The sequence below is a fragment of the Balaenoptera borealis genome (assembly GCF_965194805.1).
Source record: "Balaenoptera borealis genome assembly, chromosome: 18".
In the NCBI taxonomy this organism is placed as follows: domain Eukaryota; kingdom Metazoa; phylum Chordata; class Mammalia; order Artiodactyla; family Balaenopteridae; genus Balaenoptera; species Balaenoptera borealis.
This window is the reverse complement of record NC_138877.1, coordinates 50,625,844-50,644,197: the sequence shown is the minus strand read 5'-3', so window position 1 is coordinate 50,644,197 and position 18,354 is coordinate 50,625,844. Positions and strand designations below refer to the sequence as shown.

General features: G+C 35.7%; 1 protein-coding gene across 16 annotated transcripts in view; it reads left to right on the top strand.

Annotated features, from left to right (window-relative positions):
• MYCBP2 (MYC binding protein 2) overlaps nucleotides 1–18,354 on the top strand; it is a 269,957-nt gene that overhangs the window by 27,990 nt on the left and 223,613 nt on the right. For all 16 annotated transcript variants that reach the window (XM_082365884.1, XM_082365890.1, XM_082365877.1 and 13 more), the window contains exons 3-4: nucleotides 7,553–7,768; nucleotides 15,036–15,189. In XM_082365884.1, the coding sequence (XP_082222010.1) occupies nucleotides 7,553–7,768; nucleotides 15,036–15,189 (370 nt within the window). The remainder of the gene's footprint in view (nucleotides 1–7,552; nucleotides 7,769–15,035; nucleotides 15,190–18,354) is intronic.

Genomic DNA, 18,354 nt, shown 5'->3' with positions numbered 1-18,354 from the left:
AGGAGGAAGAGAGCAATCATACTTGTGATTTCTGAAGAGCTCCACTTTTGGTTATAGAAACAGTCACTTAGCTTGGGTTGTAAATCATATTTAAGTTCTAGAGACAATTGTTTCCTGCACTTTTTAATGAGTATTTTTGCTCTTGTAACTGAGAGAAATCTACTTTAAAGTAGTGAACCAAAAATAGAAAGATAAGGAATGGAATTGATCAGTTGGACCCAGGGATTATAATAATGTTATCAAATCTTCTTGCTTCTCTTTTCCTCTGAGTGTGGGTTTATTGCCTGTGGCTGAGGACTAAGGCTGCTGGCAGCTCCAGCTTTATTTTCTTTAAGCAAAAGGCGATTTCTTCTCCTAGTTGTGGCAGAAAATCTTGGATAGGGTTTTTGATTGACCTGCATCATTCACTTTGACCTGGAAGATGGGGTACTTTGATTGGTTAGGCTGAGTTATGTTTCTAACCTTGTGATGGACTGTAGATGAGCACCTTGATTAGCAGGCTATGTGGAATGGGAGGGGTGGTTGCCCTAAGGGAAATGTTGCTGGGTGGGCAGATAAATAATATATGTTCACTATATCACGTCTTACTACTGTTTTTGGGACAGAAGAGGGAAGTGGAAAGCATTCTTACTATACTTAATATGTGAAAACCTTTAACAAGTAAATAGTCATTCAGATTTACAACTTCTACCCCTTTTCCACTTTTTGGTGCTGTGTGAAGAGTTGGAATATGGGAATATTGAAAATCTTTTAAAACCCTTTTTAAGGTTTCATTTGTTGATTTTCCTAAAAGTGGTGGCATGTGATATCCAGGAAGATATGGGAAGTCAAGCTCTTTCTTCTACTTAAATTCTGTCTCTAGCTAGCTTTGCTCCCTTCATAATTCATCTTTCTTCTGTTGGCCTTCAGGTTTTATATCTGCTTTTTTAGGAGCAGCTTGTGATAAGAGTGATATAAAAAAACTTCATTTACGCCTCAGACTTCAATTGCACACTGACTCTGTGCAGGCCTTGTGCTCTGTATTTGGGATGCAAAGATGAGTAAGAAACATTTACTGCTCATAAAATGGTGGTGTTAGTCTCTTTGCCCTCTATTACTGTTTTTGGAGTATTTTTTATCCACTCTCTTTTTATAAAAGTTATCTTTAAAATGCCATTTAGCTATACTTCTTCATCTCCTTCTTTATTGCTGTCATTGACCCCTCTATTTCTACATTAGCCACCTCCTTCACTTACTTTCCTTCTTGTCCAGTATAGATACTACAGTATTTTTAGAAAAATTCTTGCTTTATCTACTGTATTAGTTCTTTATGGCTGCTGTAACAAATTACACAAACTTTATGGTGGCTTAAAACAATACAAATTATCTTATGGTTCTAGAAGTCTGAAGTCTAAAATGGATCTCACTGGGCTAAAATCAAAGTGTCAGCAAGGCTGTATTCTTCCTGGAGGCTCTAGAAGAGAATTCATTGTCTTGCCTTGTCTGGCTTCTAGAGCCTGCCTGCATTCCTTGGGTTGTGCTTCCTTCCATCTTGCCACCCTCTCCCATTTATAAGGACCCTTGGGATTACATTGGGCCTACCTGGATAATCCATAATAATCCCCCATCTCAAAATTCTTAATTTAATCATATCTGCAGGCTCCCTTTTGCCATGTAAGGTGACATGTTCTCAGGTTCTAGGGATTAGGGGGTAGATAATTTTTTGGATGCCATTATTCTGCCTACCACATCTTCCTTTCCCTCGTGTACATTTGTTGGATTTATCTGACAAAACTCAGTCCTGTACAAATCCAGCCATCTTTCCCTCTTTCCCTGCAGGTGAGTACCATGTACTGCTAAAAGGAGTTAAACAAGAGTTTATTGATACCAGTACAGTTTCATGATTACCAGTATCAAATGGACCATCCATAGCCAGACTGTCTTCTTGTTTTTTCTGGTCAGATAGTTCTTCCATTTTTCCTTTGGCTATTTCAGACCTTTGCCACTCTCCTCAAACTTCTGATAAATTCTGCTCTCCAGCAAATGACTTCACTTCCTTATAAGAGAAGTCAAATCCATTACACAGGAAACTTCCTCAACATCCTGCTACCAAATGTATCTGTCTTAGATCAGGTTCCTTAATAGTAGAACCTGAGACAGGGATATAAAGTGTACAATTCAGTGAGTTTTGAAAGACACAATCAAGGTTTAGAAATTTTCCATCATCCCCAAGGCTTTCCTTATCCTCCGCTGCATTCCATCCCTCCTTACAGCCCTAGCTCTACACAACCACAGGTATACTTTCTGTCATTATAGATTATTTTTCATTTTCTAGAATTTCATATAAATGAGATCATACTAGGTATACTCTTGTATCTGGCTTCTTTCCCTCAGCATAATGATTTTGAGTTGTGTTGATGTAGTTGTATATGTTAATAGTCTTTCCTTTTTTATTTTTCTGATTAGTATCCCATTGTTTGGATATATCCCAATTTGTTAATCTATTCATCTGTTGATGGACATTTTGGTGTTGTTTCCAGTTTCTGTCCCTTGCAAATAAAACAGCTATGAACAATTTGTGTACTAGTCTTTGTGTGGGTATAAGTTTTTGTTTTTGGGGGAGGGTAAATACCTAGGAGTGGGATGATTAAGTGATGTTTTCTTCGATGATTTGCTAGAAGGACTCATAAGACTCGAAAGCAATTTATACTAATGGCTAAGATTTATTATAACAAAAAGTACAGAGTAAACAGCAGGAAAAATAACTGTGTTGGTGGTTAGGGAGTAATGGCCTAGGCCTCCTGGTCCTTCCTTGTGTGAGCACACAGGACATGCTTTCTCTCTGTTGGTGAACTGCAGGAATATGTGTGGAACGTTTCTGTCCAGGGAAGCCCGTTTGAGTCTTAGGATCTGAGACTTTTATGGGGATCTGGTCACATAGACACATCCTGATATGCAGCCAGCCATAGCAAGTGAAACTTGGGTTCACATCGTCAGTCGTGATGTTTCTGCAAAGCAGTTGGACAAGCCAGTGGGTATGGTTGCTCTAGGAGTATGTAACAAAATCATCGATACCTAATATAAAGGAAACTCTAAAGACCACATTCCTAAGTACTGGCCAGGGGGCAGTGATGGTTTCCTTGGAGAAATACAAGGCGTAAGCAGTGTGAACTCAGTGTTAACTCTTCTTCACAGGTGGCATAGTAGATGAATGTTTAGCTTTTTGAGAAACTGAAAACTGTTTCCAAAGTGATTATTCCATTTTACTGTTCCACCAGTAGTGTATGAGAAGTCCAGTTGCTTCACATCTTTACAAACACATGATCTTGTTAGCTTTTCAAATTTTGGTCATTCTTTTTTTTTTAATACATTAATTTTATTCTTTTGTAAAAGAAAGGGGCATTTAGAATCATAGATGAACATGAATGATTTTAAAGCAGTTAAAATTATTTCCTAGGGAATAATTATGGTCAAAGTTTGTATGCTAGGAAAAAAAAATACTCCTGAAAAGATATCACTGTTTTTCACTCTATAAGAGTGTTACAAGAAATTTTAGTCATTCTGATAAGTATATGGGGGTATCTCACTGGTGTTTTACTGTGCTTTTCTCTCATGACTAATGTTGTGAGCATCATAATCATCATGTGATGTGCCTTTCACCAATTATGTCTTTTTATTGTGAAATCTCTTCAACTTGTCTCCACTTTTTATAATTGTCTTCTTATTGAATTCTCAGAGTACTTTATATATTTTAGATCAAAGTCCTTTGTCAGCTGTGTTGCAAATAATTTCTCCTCTTCTATGGTTTGCCTTTTTTGTTTTTGTAGAGTGCTTTATAAGAGCAAAGGTGTTTAAGTTTTATAAATTTAACGAATTGATTTTTTTTTTATGATTCATGTGTTGTTAAGTCTTTGTCTACCCCAAAGTCTTTGTCTACCCCTTTGTCGCATAGATTTTCTTCTGTATTTTCTTCTACAGATTCTATAGTTTTAGCTGTTACATGTAGGTCTGTGATCCATTTCAAGTTAATTTTTGTGTATGGTATGAGATAAAGGTTGATGTTCATTTGTTCACATGTTGGTATTCAGTTGATCCAGTATCATTTCTTAAAAAGACATCTTTTTCCATTGAATTATCCTGACATCTTTGTAAAAAATCAGGTGACTATATTTGTTTAAGCCTATTTCTGGAATTTATTTTGTTTAATTAATCTATGTTTACCTTTATACCAGTACTGTACTGTCTTCATTACAGTGGTTTTGAAATAGGTCATATGTTTTTAACTGTGGTCTTTTTAAAAAAAATTGCTATAGTTAATTTAGGTTCTTTACGTTTCTATATATAAATTTTAGAATCAACTTGTAAATTTCCAGTTTTAAAAAGCCTCTGGAATTTTTATTGGGATTGCACTGAATATAGGTTTGGGGAAGAATTGCCATTTTAATGATATGGAATCTTCTCATAGATGAACATGGTCTCTCTCTCCATTCATTTGTCTTCTTTAATTTCTCTCAGCAACATTATTTTGGTTTTCAGTGAACAGAGATTGTACATAATTTTATTAAATTTAACTAATAATTATATATTTTCGATGTTATTGTGAATGCTATTATTTAAAAATTTTGTTTTAATTTTGAGATTGTAATGTGCATGCAGTTGTAGGAAATAATACAGAGAGATCCTGTGTACCCTTTACCCATTTTCTCCCATTGGTAAGGTATAGCGTAACTATAGTAAATATCACTACTAGGAAATCAACATTGATACAACCTACAGATCTTATTTAGGTTTCACCAGTTTTACATGCACTCATTTGTTTGTGTGTATTTAGTTTTATGCAGTTTTATCATGTGTGGGTCTTTGTGACCATTACTACAGTGAAGGTGTAGAGCAGTTCCATCAGAAGGATCCACTGCACTACTTTTATATAAACGAACACATCTCCAAACCTCACCCTCTCCCTAGCCTCTGAGAACCACAAATCTGTTCTCCATCTCTGTAATTTGTCATTTCAAGAATGTTATATAAAGGGACTCATGCAGTATGTAACCTTTTGGGATTGGCTCTTTTCCACTTAGCATAATTTCCTTGAGATACATCCAAGTTGTTGCATATACCAAGTTTGCACCTTTTATTGCTGAGTAAGCATTCCATGGCATGGATATACCACAGTTTGCTTAACCCTTCATTCATTACATGACATCTGAGTTGTTTCCAGTTTTGATTATTTTGAATAAAGCTTCTATGAACGTTCATGTGCTGCTGATGTATGAACATAAGTTTTCATTTCTCTGGTATAAATGCCTAAGAGTGCAATTGCTGGATTATACTGTAAGTACATGTTTAATTTTCTAAGAAAAAGCTGTACTTTTTCTAGTCTCTGTATCATTTTACATTCCTATCAGCAATGTATGAGAGATCCAGTTTCTCTACATCTTCACCAGTATTTGTTGGTGTCACTATTTTTTACTCTAGCCTTTCTGATAGGTGTGTACTAATCTCATTTTATTTTAATTTGTATTTCCCTAATGGCTCATGATATTGAACTTTTTTTCATGTGCTTATCTGCCTTCTGTATATCTTCTTCAGTGACATGTCTGTTCATGTCTTTTGCCCATTTTCTAATTGGGCTGCTTGCTTGTTTGTTTTCTACTCTCTGAGTTTTGAGAATTCTTTATGTATGCTGGATGCTAGTCATTTGTCAGATACGTGGTTTGCAAACATTTTCTCCCAGTCTGTAACTTTACTGCTACTAGTTTTAAAACTACATATTTTAATTGTTTACTCCTAGAATATAGATATATTATTCATTTTTATAGATTTATTTGGTACCCTGTGACTTTGCTAAATCCACACATTATTACTAGTGACTTTTTTTTGCAGACTTAAGATTCTTTTTTATGTCTCCTACAAATAAACACATTTGATTTCTAGGAGATAATTTTTTCTATCTAACTATACCTTTTATTTCTTTTTCTTGGGTTACTGCACTGGATAGCATATCTAGCACAATGTTGAGTCTGATTGCTGAGAGTAGATATCTTTCCCTTGTTTGCAATCTAAGGTGAAGGCATTCAGTCTTTTACTGTGCTAGCTGTGTGTTTTTCATACGTATGCTTAATCCAGTTTTGGAATTAATTTACTTAGGCTTTGGAACTAATTTACTTAGGCTTTTGTCATGAATGGGTATTTGATTTTTGTCAAATGCTTCTTCCATGTTTATTTGCAGTGTCTTATTTTTTTTTCTCTTACTTTTGTTGGTGTGGATTTTGGATTGCTTTTCCAGTGTTGTACATCCTTGTTTTTGAGTTCATCATGATGTATCATCTTTTTAAGAGTATATTGTTGGATTTGAATTATTAATATTTGTTTTTAACATCTCTGGAAGACATATTTACATGTTATATGTCAGTTAACTTTAGTATACTTTGATTTAACAAGAAGTACTCCATTTTTTTCCTAATTATTTATGGAAGAAGGGTAGAATTTTGAGACTAAGTGTTCTTGGTACTCAAAGTGTCATTTTATTTATCTTGGATACTTCTTGGACATACTCTAATTGTTGGAATTTGCATTTGTAGACTATCTTAAACTAGTTCTGTATATTTATGATGTAAATGTTGATCTCAAATATGTGGTTGGAGCCTGATGAATAAAATGCTGGACCAAAACAGAAATTGAGTTTTTAGTTGTTTTTTGTTTGTTTGGTTGTTTGGCTGCGTTGGGTCTTCATTGCTGTGCACGGGCTTTTTCTAGCTGCAGCGAGTGGGGGCTACTCTTCTTTGCGGTGTACAGCTTCTCATTGTGGTGGCTTCTCTTGTTGTGGAGCACAGGCCCTAGGCGTGTGGGCTTCAGTAGTTGCAGCACGCGGGCCCTAGAGTACTTGGGCTTCAGTAATTGTGGCGCATGGGCTTAATTGCTCCGCAGCATGTGGGATCTTCCAGGACCAGGGATTGAACCCGTGTCCCCTGCCTTGGCAGGCGGATTCTTAACCACTGCGCCACCAGGGAAGTCCCGAGCATTGAGTTTTAACACTTAAAGTACCAAACAAGTGATTTGTAGTACTTATTAAGACAGATAGCTAAGAGAGAGCTTTCAGAAAGCATATGCCCATAATCTGTAGTTTTCTTAGCATTACCATTATTTGAATGAGAATGAAATTATAATTGACTAAAGTTAAGGGTTTAGTTTTTTTTTTTTCTTTTTTAATCCTAATTTCTGCTTAAGGCCCTATATCTACTTTTGAAAGAAATCAAAATGTAATTCAACATTTGTAGTAGGCCTTTGAGACTCTGCAGTACATCTGGTGTCCCTTAGAAAAGCAACAAATGAATATCCTTTGAATCCAGCAGTTAAGCTTTGTTGGCTCTTTTCCTATTGTGCAGTAAAAGGGTAGTCCTGATGAGTTCTTTGCTGGTGTCTTTCCAGCCCTTATCAGGTTGGTTATCGCTGTGTCACCTATGTGACTTCTACAAATCATCTAGCCTGTCTAATATTTAATTTTTTTAAAAAAATGAGAATTGATGATGATGGAAAGGAATATAAAATTGAAATAGTATATCCTGTATTTCAGTCTGAAAACTTGGAGAATACAGTAATCATACCAGATATCAAACTACATAGCAATCCTTCGGCGTTTAATATTTATTGCAATGTACGCCATTGCGTTCTGGAATGGCAGAAAAAAGAAACATCGTTGGCAGCTGCATCTAAGAACTCTGTGCAGAGTGGAGAATCAGATAGTGATGAAGAGGAGGAATCCAAAGAGCCCCCTATCAAGCTTCCAAAGGTAAGTCACTAAGATCCACTTAGATGCATAACCTACAGGTGTTTGGGCTTTAATACATATGTTTGCATTGCTAAAATGCCTTGCTTTTAATAAAATTGCACACTGAAAATAACAGAGCCTATGGGTAAAAATAGGTTTGAGATCAGGAAAACTTTATGCAACTTTATAATTGGAGTGCTAACAAAGTCAATAATTGGTACCTCAGTGGAGAGTACTTGGAAAGCCCAGGCAGGGAGCTCAGTGGCTTGGAGTGTGTTACAGGGGCTGTTAAAAATGTACAAAAGCAGTAGAGGGGAAATGGTGGCTTGCGGGCACTGAGCCATTGCAGATGGAAGTGGAACTCTGAGCCAGTGAGCTGCTGTTAAGGTGGGCACAAGAGGAAGTGCAAATTACTACAAGCCAAGAGCCACGAAAAGCTGGGGGCACATCCCTCCCTCTGGGTACAGGTATACATTTTAATTTTTCTTGAAATAGAGCTAGAAATGCTCCTGGTTGTGCAGCAGCTGAGCTGAGAGCTTTTGCCTTTTCTGCCTAAGGTTAATTGTACTCTTGCTATCCTGGCTCCCTTTGCCTAGGAATAAAATTACATATGAACCAGTAAAACTTCTGCATTGTTCTGATATCACTCCCATATTTACCAGAGACATATAATCTAATTGGTGTTATAGAAACATGTATTGAAGTAGAACAAACTGTTCTTAAGATACTCTGTTCTATATAAGCATTAGTATATTTCAAGACTATAATGTTACTTTATATATGTATTTTTCTATATAGTATGTGTAGTTAGTATTTCTAACAAAAGAATGGGTAAAAATATAAACATTTAAAAATGGTACCTTTATCATAAATGATTTATGCATTTGTTTTTTTCTAAATACAGACATTTTGAAATGATTTCCTTTATCATAGATGATTCGTATATATTGTCTTTTTACTAAATGGATACCTTAAAATTGTGCCTTGAAAACTTCTTTATATGCATACATAATATATCATGTAAATACTTAGTTTACTACTTGGAAATAGCAGCCAGATAGAGGCTGTGTTCCTGATCTGATTTATTTTGTACATTTCATGGTGGCTCTTCATAAGTTCACCACTGTCCTTTATCATTCCTGTGAGGTTCTTCTCGCCTTATTCTCAGCAGTTGACTTGCTTCCTGTTTCGTAGAGTGGTAGAGGTTTTGTGAAGTTCCTCAGCCTCTTAATCAGCCACCTTCAAATGTCCTTATCTCCTCTTGGGACCCTTTTTCCCTTGGTCGTTTTCTCTCCAGTGTCCTTAACTGTACCTTCTCTACTAGCTTCTTTCTTCAACTTAAAACAAACAGGTCCATCTTTTCCATATAAGTCTCTCCAGGTAAAGAGCATGGTCTCTAATGCTGATTTCTTTTGCTTAATTAGGGGAGGTTGAGGAAAAATACGTTGTTAAGTTAGGATATGGGGATATGAAGGAATCAAGTATACTTTTGTTATAAGAATTCCATTCTGTGTGTGGGTGAGTCCCACTGTACTGTAGTAATCACTCAGCTTAGATTCAACATTAGGAAGGAAAATAAAGACCCAGAGAAACCTTTCACACAGGTATGCAGATTTTGAATAATAAACTATAGTCAATGTAAAAGATACTGCACAATCAAGAACAACTGATTCTTAGGCTGTTTTAAAACATCAGGATGAATGAGTATGAAAGAAATAAAATATCAGGCATTCTTAAGAGTGAATTTTTAGCATGATTAACAGAGTTAAAAGATGCAGAGTCAAAAAGGGATCTTTAAAAGAAAAGTAGAAGAAAAACAAATAGCTCAAGTAATTAATATTGAGTTTTCCATCAAGTACTGACCTGTCAGGAAATGGGGTATAGTGATGAATATGGGAAGTAGAGTCAAACTGCCTGAGTTCAAACACTTGCCATTAAAAATACTGGCTGTGATGCTGCGAAAGTTGTTTGACCTCTCTCTGCCTCAGTTTTGTCATCTATGAAATGGGGATAATGCCTATCTCGTAGGTAGTAGTGAGGATTCAAAGAGTTAATAAATGCACGTGTGCTCAATAAATGATAGCTGTAGTTGTAAGTATCAGGTGCAAACAGGAAAATGTGTAGGTCCAAATGAATTTCATTAGTTTTCAGGGAACTCATCAATTTATTAAGAAATACTTCATATCCAAGGAAATGAAACCTCTAGACAATCAGTGAGATCAGAGATTCACATGCCTTTATGCAGAGGTAGTCAGAATGCCATGGGTGGGGGCAGGGCAGGGAGTGAAACTTTCAGGTCTTAAGCAGCAGTTTGCAGGGCACAAAAGAAGAGATGAAGTCTTTAGGGTTTGGGGTGATGGGAGCGTGAGGGCAGGTGAGAAATGTTGACTTTTTCTTTTCCTTTTGACCATTTCTGTGCCTCTGCTCCAGATGCTCTTTCATGTCAGTTCCTCCCTTTTCTTTGTTGTTTCTCTCTTGCTCCTCCTTGAATGTGTGGCTGTCACTTTCCTTTTTCTTGCAGATGTTTCTTTCTCTCCTGCTTCTTTTTTCTTTCACATAATGAAGACAGTTTTTATTTGTTGTCAAGGTATCATTTTGATACAATTCTATGTTTTCCCTTCTTGACTTTTAAAAGTTAGTTAAATTGTTTTTGACTCTGATGTAGACCTTGCTTGTCAGATTTTTTTGCTTTTTGTTTTTTGCAGGTCAGTAATCATTTAAAATAGTACTTTCTTACCCCCACCCGCTTAAAAGTTTACCTTTCTAACCAAAAACAGTTTTTACCCAGCTCAAACTACCTTTCACTATCTGATTTCCAGATCTTCTAAAGCGCTCCAAATTTCATAGCTACATAATTTTTTAATAGTAATATTTAGGATTCATACTTCCCATCCAAACTTATTTGAGGTTAGTCATGCCTCATATTTTGTTAAAAGATGTGGATGTACACAGATTCATTTATATACTTCTTAATTCAGTAAATTCAGTTTATAGCCGGCATTCTATTAGGCCCTGAGAACAAAATGATGAGACACGATCCCCACCCTAAAGAAAGTTATGTCTAGCAGGCATGTCCAGTGCCCTAAGGATTGATAAGGGTGTGCAAGGTATAGTGGAGCCCGGTGGAGTAAGGATGCAGCACTGACTGAAGATGCACCTGCAGGCAGGGAGAATGGCATCGTTACAAAAGCACAAGCGGTCAGCTTTGGCTAGAGTGGACTGGCTGAATAGGGCAAGAGTAGAGAACAGGATCATGGGCCTTAAATGTCATGCAACCATTTTCAGATTTTGTCTTGTAAATTGGAAATAAGAAAGATTTTAAGCAAAAGACTACAATCAGACTTGTACTTTTTTAAAGTTACTTGGGTGCTGGAAAGGCAGATCCACTAGAGGGTTGGGGAGACTAGAGCAGAGGGACCAGTGAGGGAGTTATTGCAGTCGTCTGAAGTGTTCATGGGGGATGCAACTAGGGTAGTAGCAGTGTTTGGCATAAAAGAAATATTAAGGAAGTAGAATTGTCAGGAATTGTTAATTAGTTGGTTATGAAGGCTGAAAGAGAAGGTAGAATGTAAACATATTTCTGAAGTTTCTAGGTGGTGATGCCATTTACTTAAAGAGGAAGAACTGGAGGAGAAACAGTGCTATGTTGGAACGATGATTAAGTTTAGTTCTGGCCGTACTGAGTGTGAAGTAGCTGTGAGATGTCCGGTGCTCACTATGTAAGATTGAAGTTCAAAAGAAAGGTCCCAGCTAGGCATACAGTTTTGGGAGTTAGTGTGGTGACAGAAGATGACACAAAATTCTGTTAGAGATGGAACAGTAGGTGGGATCAAGAACATTGTTTAAAAACTAAATTAGCTTTGAAAAGTTGTAAGAGCACTTTTTCCTCTGGGTGTGAAGAGAAGGGAAGAAGGTGGTAGAAGTCGTAGATAAATTTGTGTGTTAGAGGCTAGGAGGTTAGACATTTCACACCTGGATCTTCTGAGGAGCAGAATTCTTCTCCTCTTCCCCCCCACCTCCTCCTCTGCTGCGTCTGTTGCTGTTGCCTCTTCTTCCTCCCTTCTCTCACTCCTCTCTAGATTTGTATTTTTTATTATTTGTAAATGATGTCTCTACCAAATGTTTACTTTAGAGAAGAAAATTTTAAAGACAGTATACTTCACTCTGTAGTAATATGTAAATCTACTTTTGGTTTCCTTTTGCGCTTGTTCAAATGTTTTCTGTAAGTCTTAGAACTGATTCTAGGACTTTTTAATAGAAGATATAATTTCTAATGGCAAAGAGTTTATTAATATTAAATCTAAATATGATGTATCTAAACGCTTATGTTATTGTTTGTTAGTGAAATAATAATGCCACCTTTGGAAATACGTGATTCGAGGAGAGAAAAATAAAACCTCAAAAGACTCTTTTTCTTTTTTTTTGGCCAAATATGTTTTTGCCTCACTTTTCTCAACAGTGGCATTGGACTGTCTGTACCAGTTAATTATTTGGGTTTTGTGTTCCTTCAAGTATAACAGAGAGCTTTCAGGATTTAATTGTTTGAAAGCAACAATAAAGATAATATTCAGTAAATTTACAAAAGACTATTTTCTGAAGAGAAGTGGAAGACCGTGTTTTTGGTGGTTAGTTATAGTTTATCGTGGAACATATTGAGTGCTTAGTGTGTTATCTTATTATAATGAACTATTCTATTTAGCAGTCAAACTTATTAATCATTTATTTTGCTATTTATAAAGGCAGTGCATAATCAATGTAGATAATTTGAAAAAATGGAGAACATTTTTATAAAGAGGAAAAGAAAATTTTACATTAGAAGTTATTTCTAAAATCCTGTTAACCAAAAATACCCACTGTAAACATTTTTGTATATGCACATTAAAAATATATTTATTTCTGCACAAATGAAATCATATTGTATTTGCAGTACTATATTTTTTTTTGTCCTTGTACTCTTCCTTCCTAATATTGAGGGAGGAGGACATACAGTGTGTTCTCAGTGACTATAAGACAGGCTTCAAAGTGTAAAGTGCAATTTCAAAGTTTGTACATATAGTAAAATACTCTCAGCCAAACCTCAGAAAAAAGTCTTAATTCACAACATGTTGTGCTCCTTTGCTCAATGATTCAAAGCTAAATATGATTGGAAAACTTGAGGTTGATTTTTATTTTGTTGTATATTGAATACATATCACAGTTCTGGAAATGAATGTTTTCTCTCTTATTAAAAAAACAAATCCACACCGAACTAAGATACAGATGACAAGCGAGAATCACAGTGGTTAACCTAGACAGATGGGTAATTCCTTGTCCTGACCATTTTGACTAACATTTTATGAGTGTTTTTCATGAAAGCCATCTAGTGCTCTGCTCCTGGGCAGCCCACCTGAGTTACCTGTTGTCATACATTTGTTATTATACCTTAAACTTATTAGCGAGACAGCTTGGGAATATGTTCAGTAAGTAGCCTTACTGTTTTTGGAAAGGTTCAATACTTTCTCTGTTGCTATAGGAATCTACTTATAAAAAGAAACCCTAGCCAAAAATGTCATCCGTGAAGAATTCTTTGAATTATGAAAAGTCATGATTGGTAGTGGTAGAGTAAGCAATCTTCAAGACTGATGGATAGAGTAGTCCCCTACTGGCCTGAGAATAGAGCCCTACTTTTGTATTGTACTCAGGAGATCTTTGACTTCAGATTTGTTTCCTGTACGGACATAAACAGATGGAAATCTTGGACAGCATGTTTTTATTTTCTAGTCTGTTTCAGGAAAATAAACTATATGAAATGGCAAGTTTTCATTTCCATTTAATTAATTGAAACTCTATACAAGCACTTCTGTAATCTTAGCTATAATCAAGTATTCTAGGATTTTAGATAACTTCTCTAAAGACAATCCTATTAGTTATTTTGACTTCTCAGTCATATCTGTATTCTTCAGAAACCTTGCAGATGGTAGTCAGAACTGCAACTGACTTGCCTGCAATTGATGTAACCCTTGTCGGACAAGTTGCAGTGGTTTTTAGCACACAGCTGAGAGAGTAAATAAATATTTGTTGTCTGCCTATCATGTGCAGGCAGTGGGATAGTCATGGGAGATATTAGTTAAGACATACTCTGTGTCCACAAGGAGATCCCAGTTTAGTTGGGAAAATGGAAACAAAAATAGTCAGTTACACTATAACATAATAAGTGCTATAAAAGATGTCTGGACTGGGTAAGCATTATATATAAGATTCATTTACTCTGTTAGATTATAAACTCTTATAGAAAAGGTCTAGTATAATATATCTCGTATCTCCTGTAGCAAGTTGTACAAAGTAAGTACTTAAAATGTTTATGTAATATATGAATTAATGTACAGATCTCAGCAGAGAGAATATCTTCTGTTTCTTTCAATAGAATTAATAATGCTTTGATGCATTTCTACTAATTAATCTAGTTTTAACTTCTTCTGTTACTTACTTCTTCTCCAAATAATTTAACACTTCTTGAGAAGATCTTACACATTTCCTTTTTAAAATGTTGGCATTGACTGAGAAATGGAATTGCATTGTCTATTGTTCTGTCAGCCCTCTGAAGGTATTTCCTTACACGAGTTCATCACATTTGCTGTCTCAGTCTTTAGTTACAGATTTATCTATCTTTTGCTAGATACTGAGTTATATTTTTCTTGGTCCTGATGAGGAATAAGATAATTAAAGTAAAAATAGCCATGATATTTTAGCTAGGCAGTCTTTAATTCTTTTTGTGATAAATCCTACAAGAATAAGGGACACCGTCTACAAATAATAATATGGTGATTGTGCCATATAGGAAAGGCTAAGATGAAAAGTTCCTTTTTTAATCTTTTCACCATATGTACTATATTGCCTTCTTTTCTGGTATAGGTAATAATTAACGTAACAGAAGAGTGCCAGTTTTGACTTGAGAACAGCCAAATGAACTTTGTAAATTAATAGTTTATTTTTTTCTGAGTGAATGCAGTCTAGTACCTAGTTCACTGTTAAACCATTTTCATGGTGTTTTATTATGGCTTCATTATCCTGAAACTACTTTTTAAGTAGTGCCACTATTTTTTAACCTTCTGTGTTACGAGACGATTTTCTAAATCTTGAAATTAAACACACTGGGTTTTATTCTTTTTTATGTGATGACTTTTTTGCCTTTAAAATATTGTACCATTACTCATTTGCTGTGGAAGTAAGCCGTACCGATTTTACTGCCTGAGAAGTGTTATTAGCTCACATGCTATAAAGTATAATTTTTTTTTTTCATCTTAAATAGATCATTGAGGTTGGACTCTGTGAAGTTTTTGAATTGATCAAGGAGACGCGATTTTCTCATCCATCCCTGTGCCTCAGGAGTCTCCAAGCCCTGCTTAACGTGCTTCAAGGTCAGCAGCCAGAAGGCCTCCAGTCAGAGCCACCCGAGGTCCTAGGTAAGAGCTTAGGCACATTGAATGAAGCCTTTAAATGTAAAGAGCTTCTCTTATGGAGCACATACAGCAGCCTGTAATTCAGTCTCTGTTTGTTTATGATGCTGAAACAGCAGGGGTATAAATTTTAAGTTACTTTGCTGTGTTCCCCTGGTGTTACGATTTAAGAGTTATAGGTCATGCACAGTCATTTCCTGATTATTATGATGGGGAAAAGCAAAATATAAATTCTTGGAACCCAGAAAAAATCCTCAAGCCTTATAGTCACTATGAACTTAAATCATTCTTAATAAACCTTTGGCCAAAATAGCTAACATCGACTTTGTCTAACTTTACACGTTACTTTGGAGAGTTAAAAAAGTAGGAAAAGAGGGAACAGATACTACCAACCCAAAACAACACAATTAGTTTCTAAACAGAGAGGACATTTCTTTTGTGTTCATGATAAATAAAAATTTATTTTTGTTAAAGATAAAGCTTTTGAATTAGTAGCAACTTCCATTGAGTAAAAATGTTTGCTTTTTGTAAAGTGCATTTGAATTTTATGAATGCCTGCCTTTCATGCCCGTGACCTAGGCTCAACACATAATCCTGTAAGCAGGATGGGGACTCTTAAGGAAGAGAAGTAGAGATGGAAGCTTAATTTTGAAGGCTAATTGCTTTTCTCTGGTGCTGACTGTGGGCCTTCAAAGAGTCTAGTTTTCTAAATCTCAAGCATTAGCTTGTTTCCATCATATATGTGGGTCCTAAGTGTGGAGTATCTGATTCAGTAGATTTGGGATGGGACCTGAGAATCTGCATTTGGAGTAAGTTTCTGGGTAATGCTGATGCTCGTGCTGCTGGTCTGGGGACCACACTGCCGGTCTGGATTAGAGTTTGGTCCTTTTTCTCTACTTGGCTATTTGGATTATGTTAGACCCACGTGTGAGAACCTAATTACATGGTTTTAATTTGCATGTCAGATTGTTATTTTTTTGGTCATGTATTGTGATTAGTTTTTGTGTTCCATTTGTTTTGTTACTGCTTTGTTTTAGTCGGTGGGGGGAGAACTGGCCATGAAAATAAGCTGAGGATTTTTAAAAACAACAACAGCCCCCCAATCCACCATGTTATGAGATGCTACTACCAAATAAAGCTGCATATGTTAAGAAGCAGGCACCTTGTTTATTGTCACTGTAACACCAGTGATCGTATTGCTATTATGATGTACTACTTGACTTCATGGCATTTTATTGAAGATTTAATTAAATTAATTAATTTTATTTAAGAATAGTTTGCTAGTTAACCTTAGCTCTGGTTTGTAAATTAGCAAATAATTGAAGTATTTAAAATATCCACTAAAACAGTATATCCTATATCTTACTTTGAACAACATGCTAATCCTCGCTTTCCTTCTAGATCTTCTGCCATTTTGTTGTCTTCTATCATTTGTTGTATACTTTCTCTTATATTCAGTTTATACATAAATAGTCCCTCTCCTTTATTCTTTTCAAAATAGATCTTCTCAATACTGGGTTTTAAAATTATAATATGTTCTTTAGCTTAATCATCTTCTTTCTGTCAAAACTTAGGTCTCCTGATTAATTTGTTTTTATTTTCTTACTAACAGTTTCAAATGCTGCTATACTGTCTTTGGTCTCTCTTCTATCCTTCCAGTGCTTACTTTTCTGATCTCTTCACTGCTTTGACTTATTTTTCTGTTCAGGCATTTATCAACACTTCATACTTTTTATTTTGTTTAATTGGCACAAAGGTGTAAGTAGTAATTTGGTTCTTTAAATCAAAATTTGTATTGAAATCTGTCTCTTTTTTCCTTTGATTTAATATCATAATTACATTAGTTACACTTTTTCCACGTTGTTTTTTTTCATGTTACTCATGAAAATATATGTATATTTGTATCTCTTTTATTGTTGGGATAGCTTGATGATTATTATACATCAGACTTCTCTTTGCAGATGGATTTGATTTACAAATTGTCCAGTTTTTTAAAAAAATCCTTCCCTTATATCTATCTTTCTGTTCAGTTTAAGGTTAGAATATATGTTCTCAATTATTCACTTAAATGTAATAGCGCCTTCTATGTTCTGTGCTAAGAGTGTATAATACAGGGGTGATCGATATAAACATTATTGCTGTTATTATGGAATTTAGCATCAGACAGTTGGACACAGGTATGATTACAAATGTGAATAAATAGCATGGGGGAAAGAGGGAGTTCTGGGGTTTATAACAGGCTTCCCTGAAGATGTGACATATGAGATTTGAAGGATGAGTAAGAAGGAGTTAACTAAGTTTCCAGGCAGAAAGGAGAGCATGCAGTAAGGCTTTGAGGTAGGAAGGAGAATGACTGGAAAAAGGCTGTATGACTAGAGTGTGGAGAGTGAGGGGATGGAAATGGCAGGGAGCAGATCATGTGGAGCTTGATAGGCCAGTTCAAGGGGGATGGTCATTGTTCTAGGAGAAATTGAACATCACTGTCTCCTTATGGTTTTTAAAAAATTCTTTATAGTCTTACACTGTTTTCTTTAATTTGAATCTAACCTTTTTGATGGCAGGGACATTCTTTGTCTTTGTCAATGTACTACCCCAACCTAGAATAGTTCCTGATGTACAGGAAGAATTCACAAAATATTGGCTGAATAATTATAAGATGAATGGGCAGAAGGATAATGATAGAGGAGGGATGGACAAACAAGAAAGATAGATGAAAGGGTAGAGGGAAGGTTAGATGGCATAAAGGAAAGACTGAAGGATATAGAGAGAAGTGCAGAAGGGAGGAAGAAAGGAAAGAAGGAAGAGGAGCAGGAGGGAATTAAAGGAGTGAGTGGATTTTAAATAGAAAACCAGATTTTTGGTTTAAAAGTTCTCTTTGGCTATAAGGGTGCAAAAGTGTATGATAGGAGCTAATTTATGAACACTTTTTAGTAGTCTAATTAAGAGATGGTGATACATAGCATGGATTGGGGAGATGCTGATGAGATGCAAAAAAGTGGAGGAATTAATTAGGAAGTAAAATTGACAGGACTTAATTAGGGATTAGATATGGAAGATGGGGACTAGATAGAGGAAGCCTAGGTTTCTGTGAGCTAACAAATAAAACACAGACGGCCTTTTAGTTTGCAGAGAATTACGGTACATCAATTCTCTCTCTTGCTTTCCTCCTTC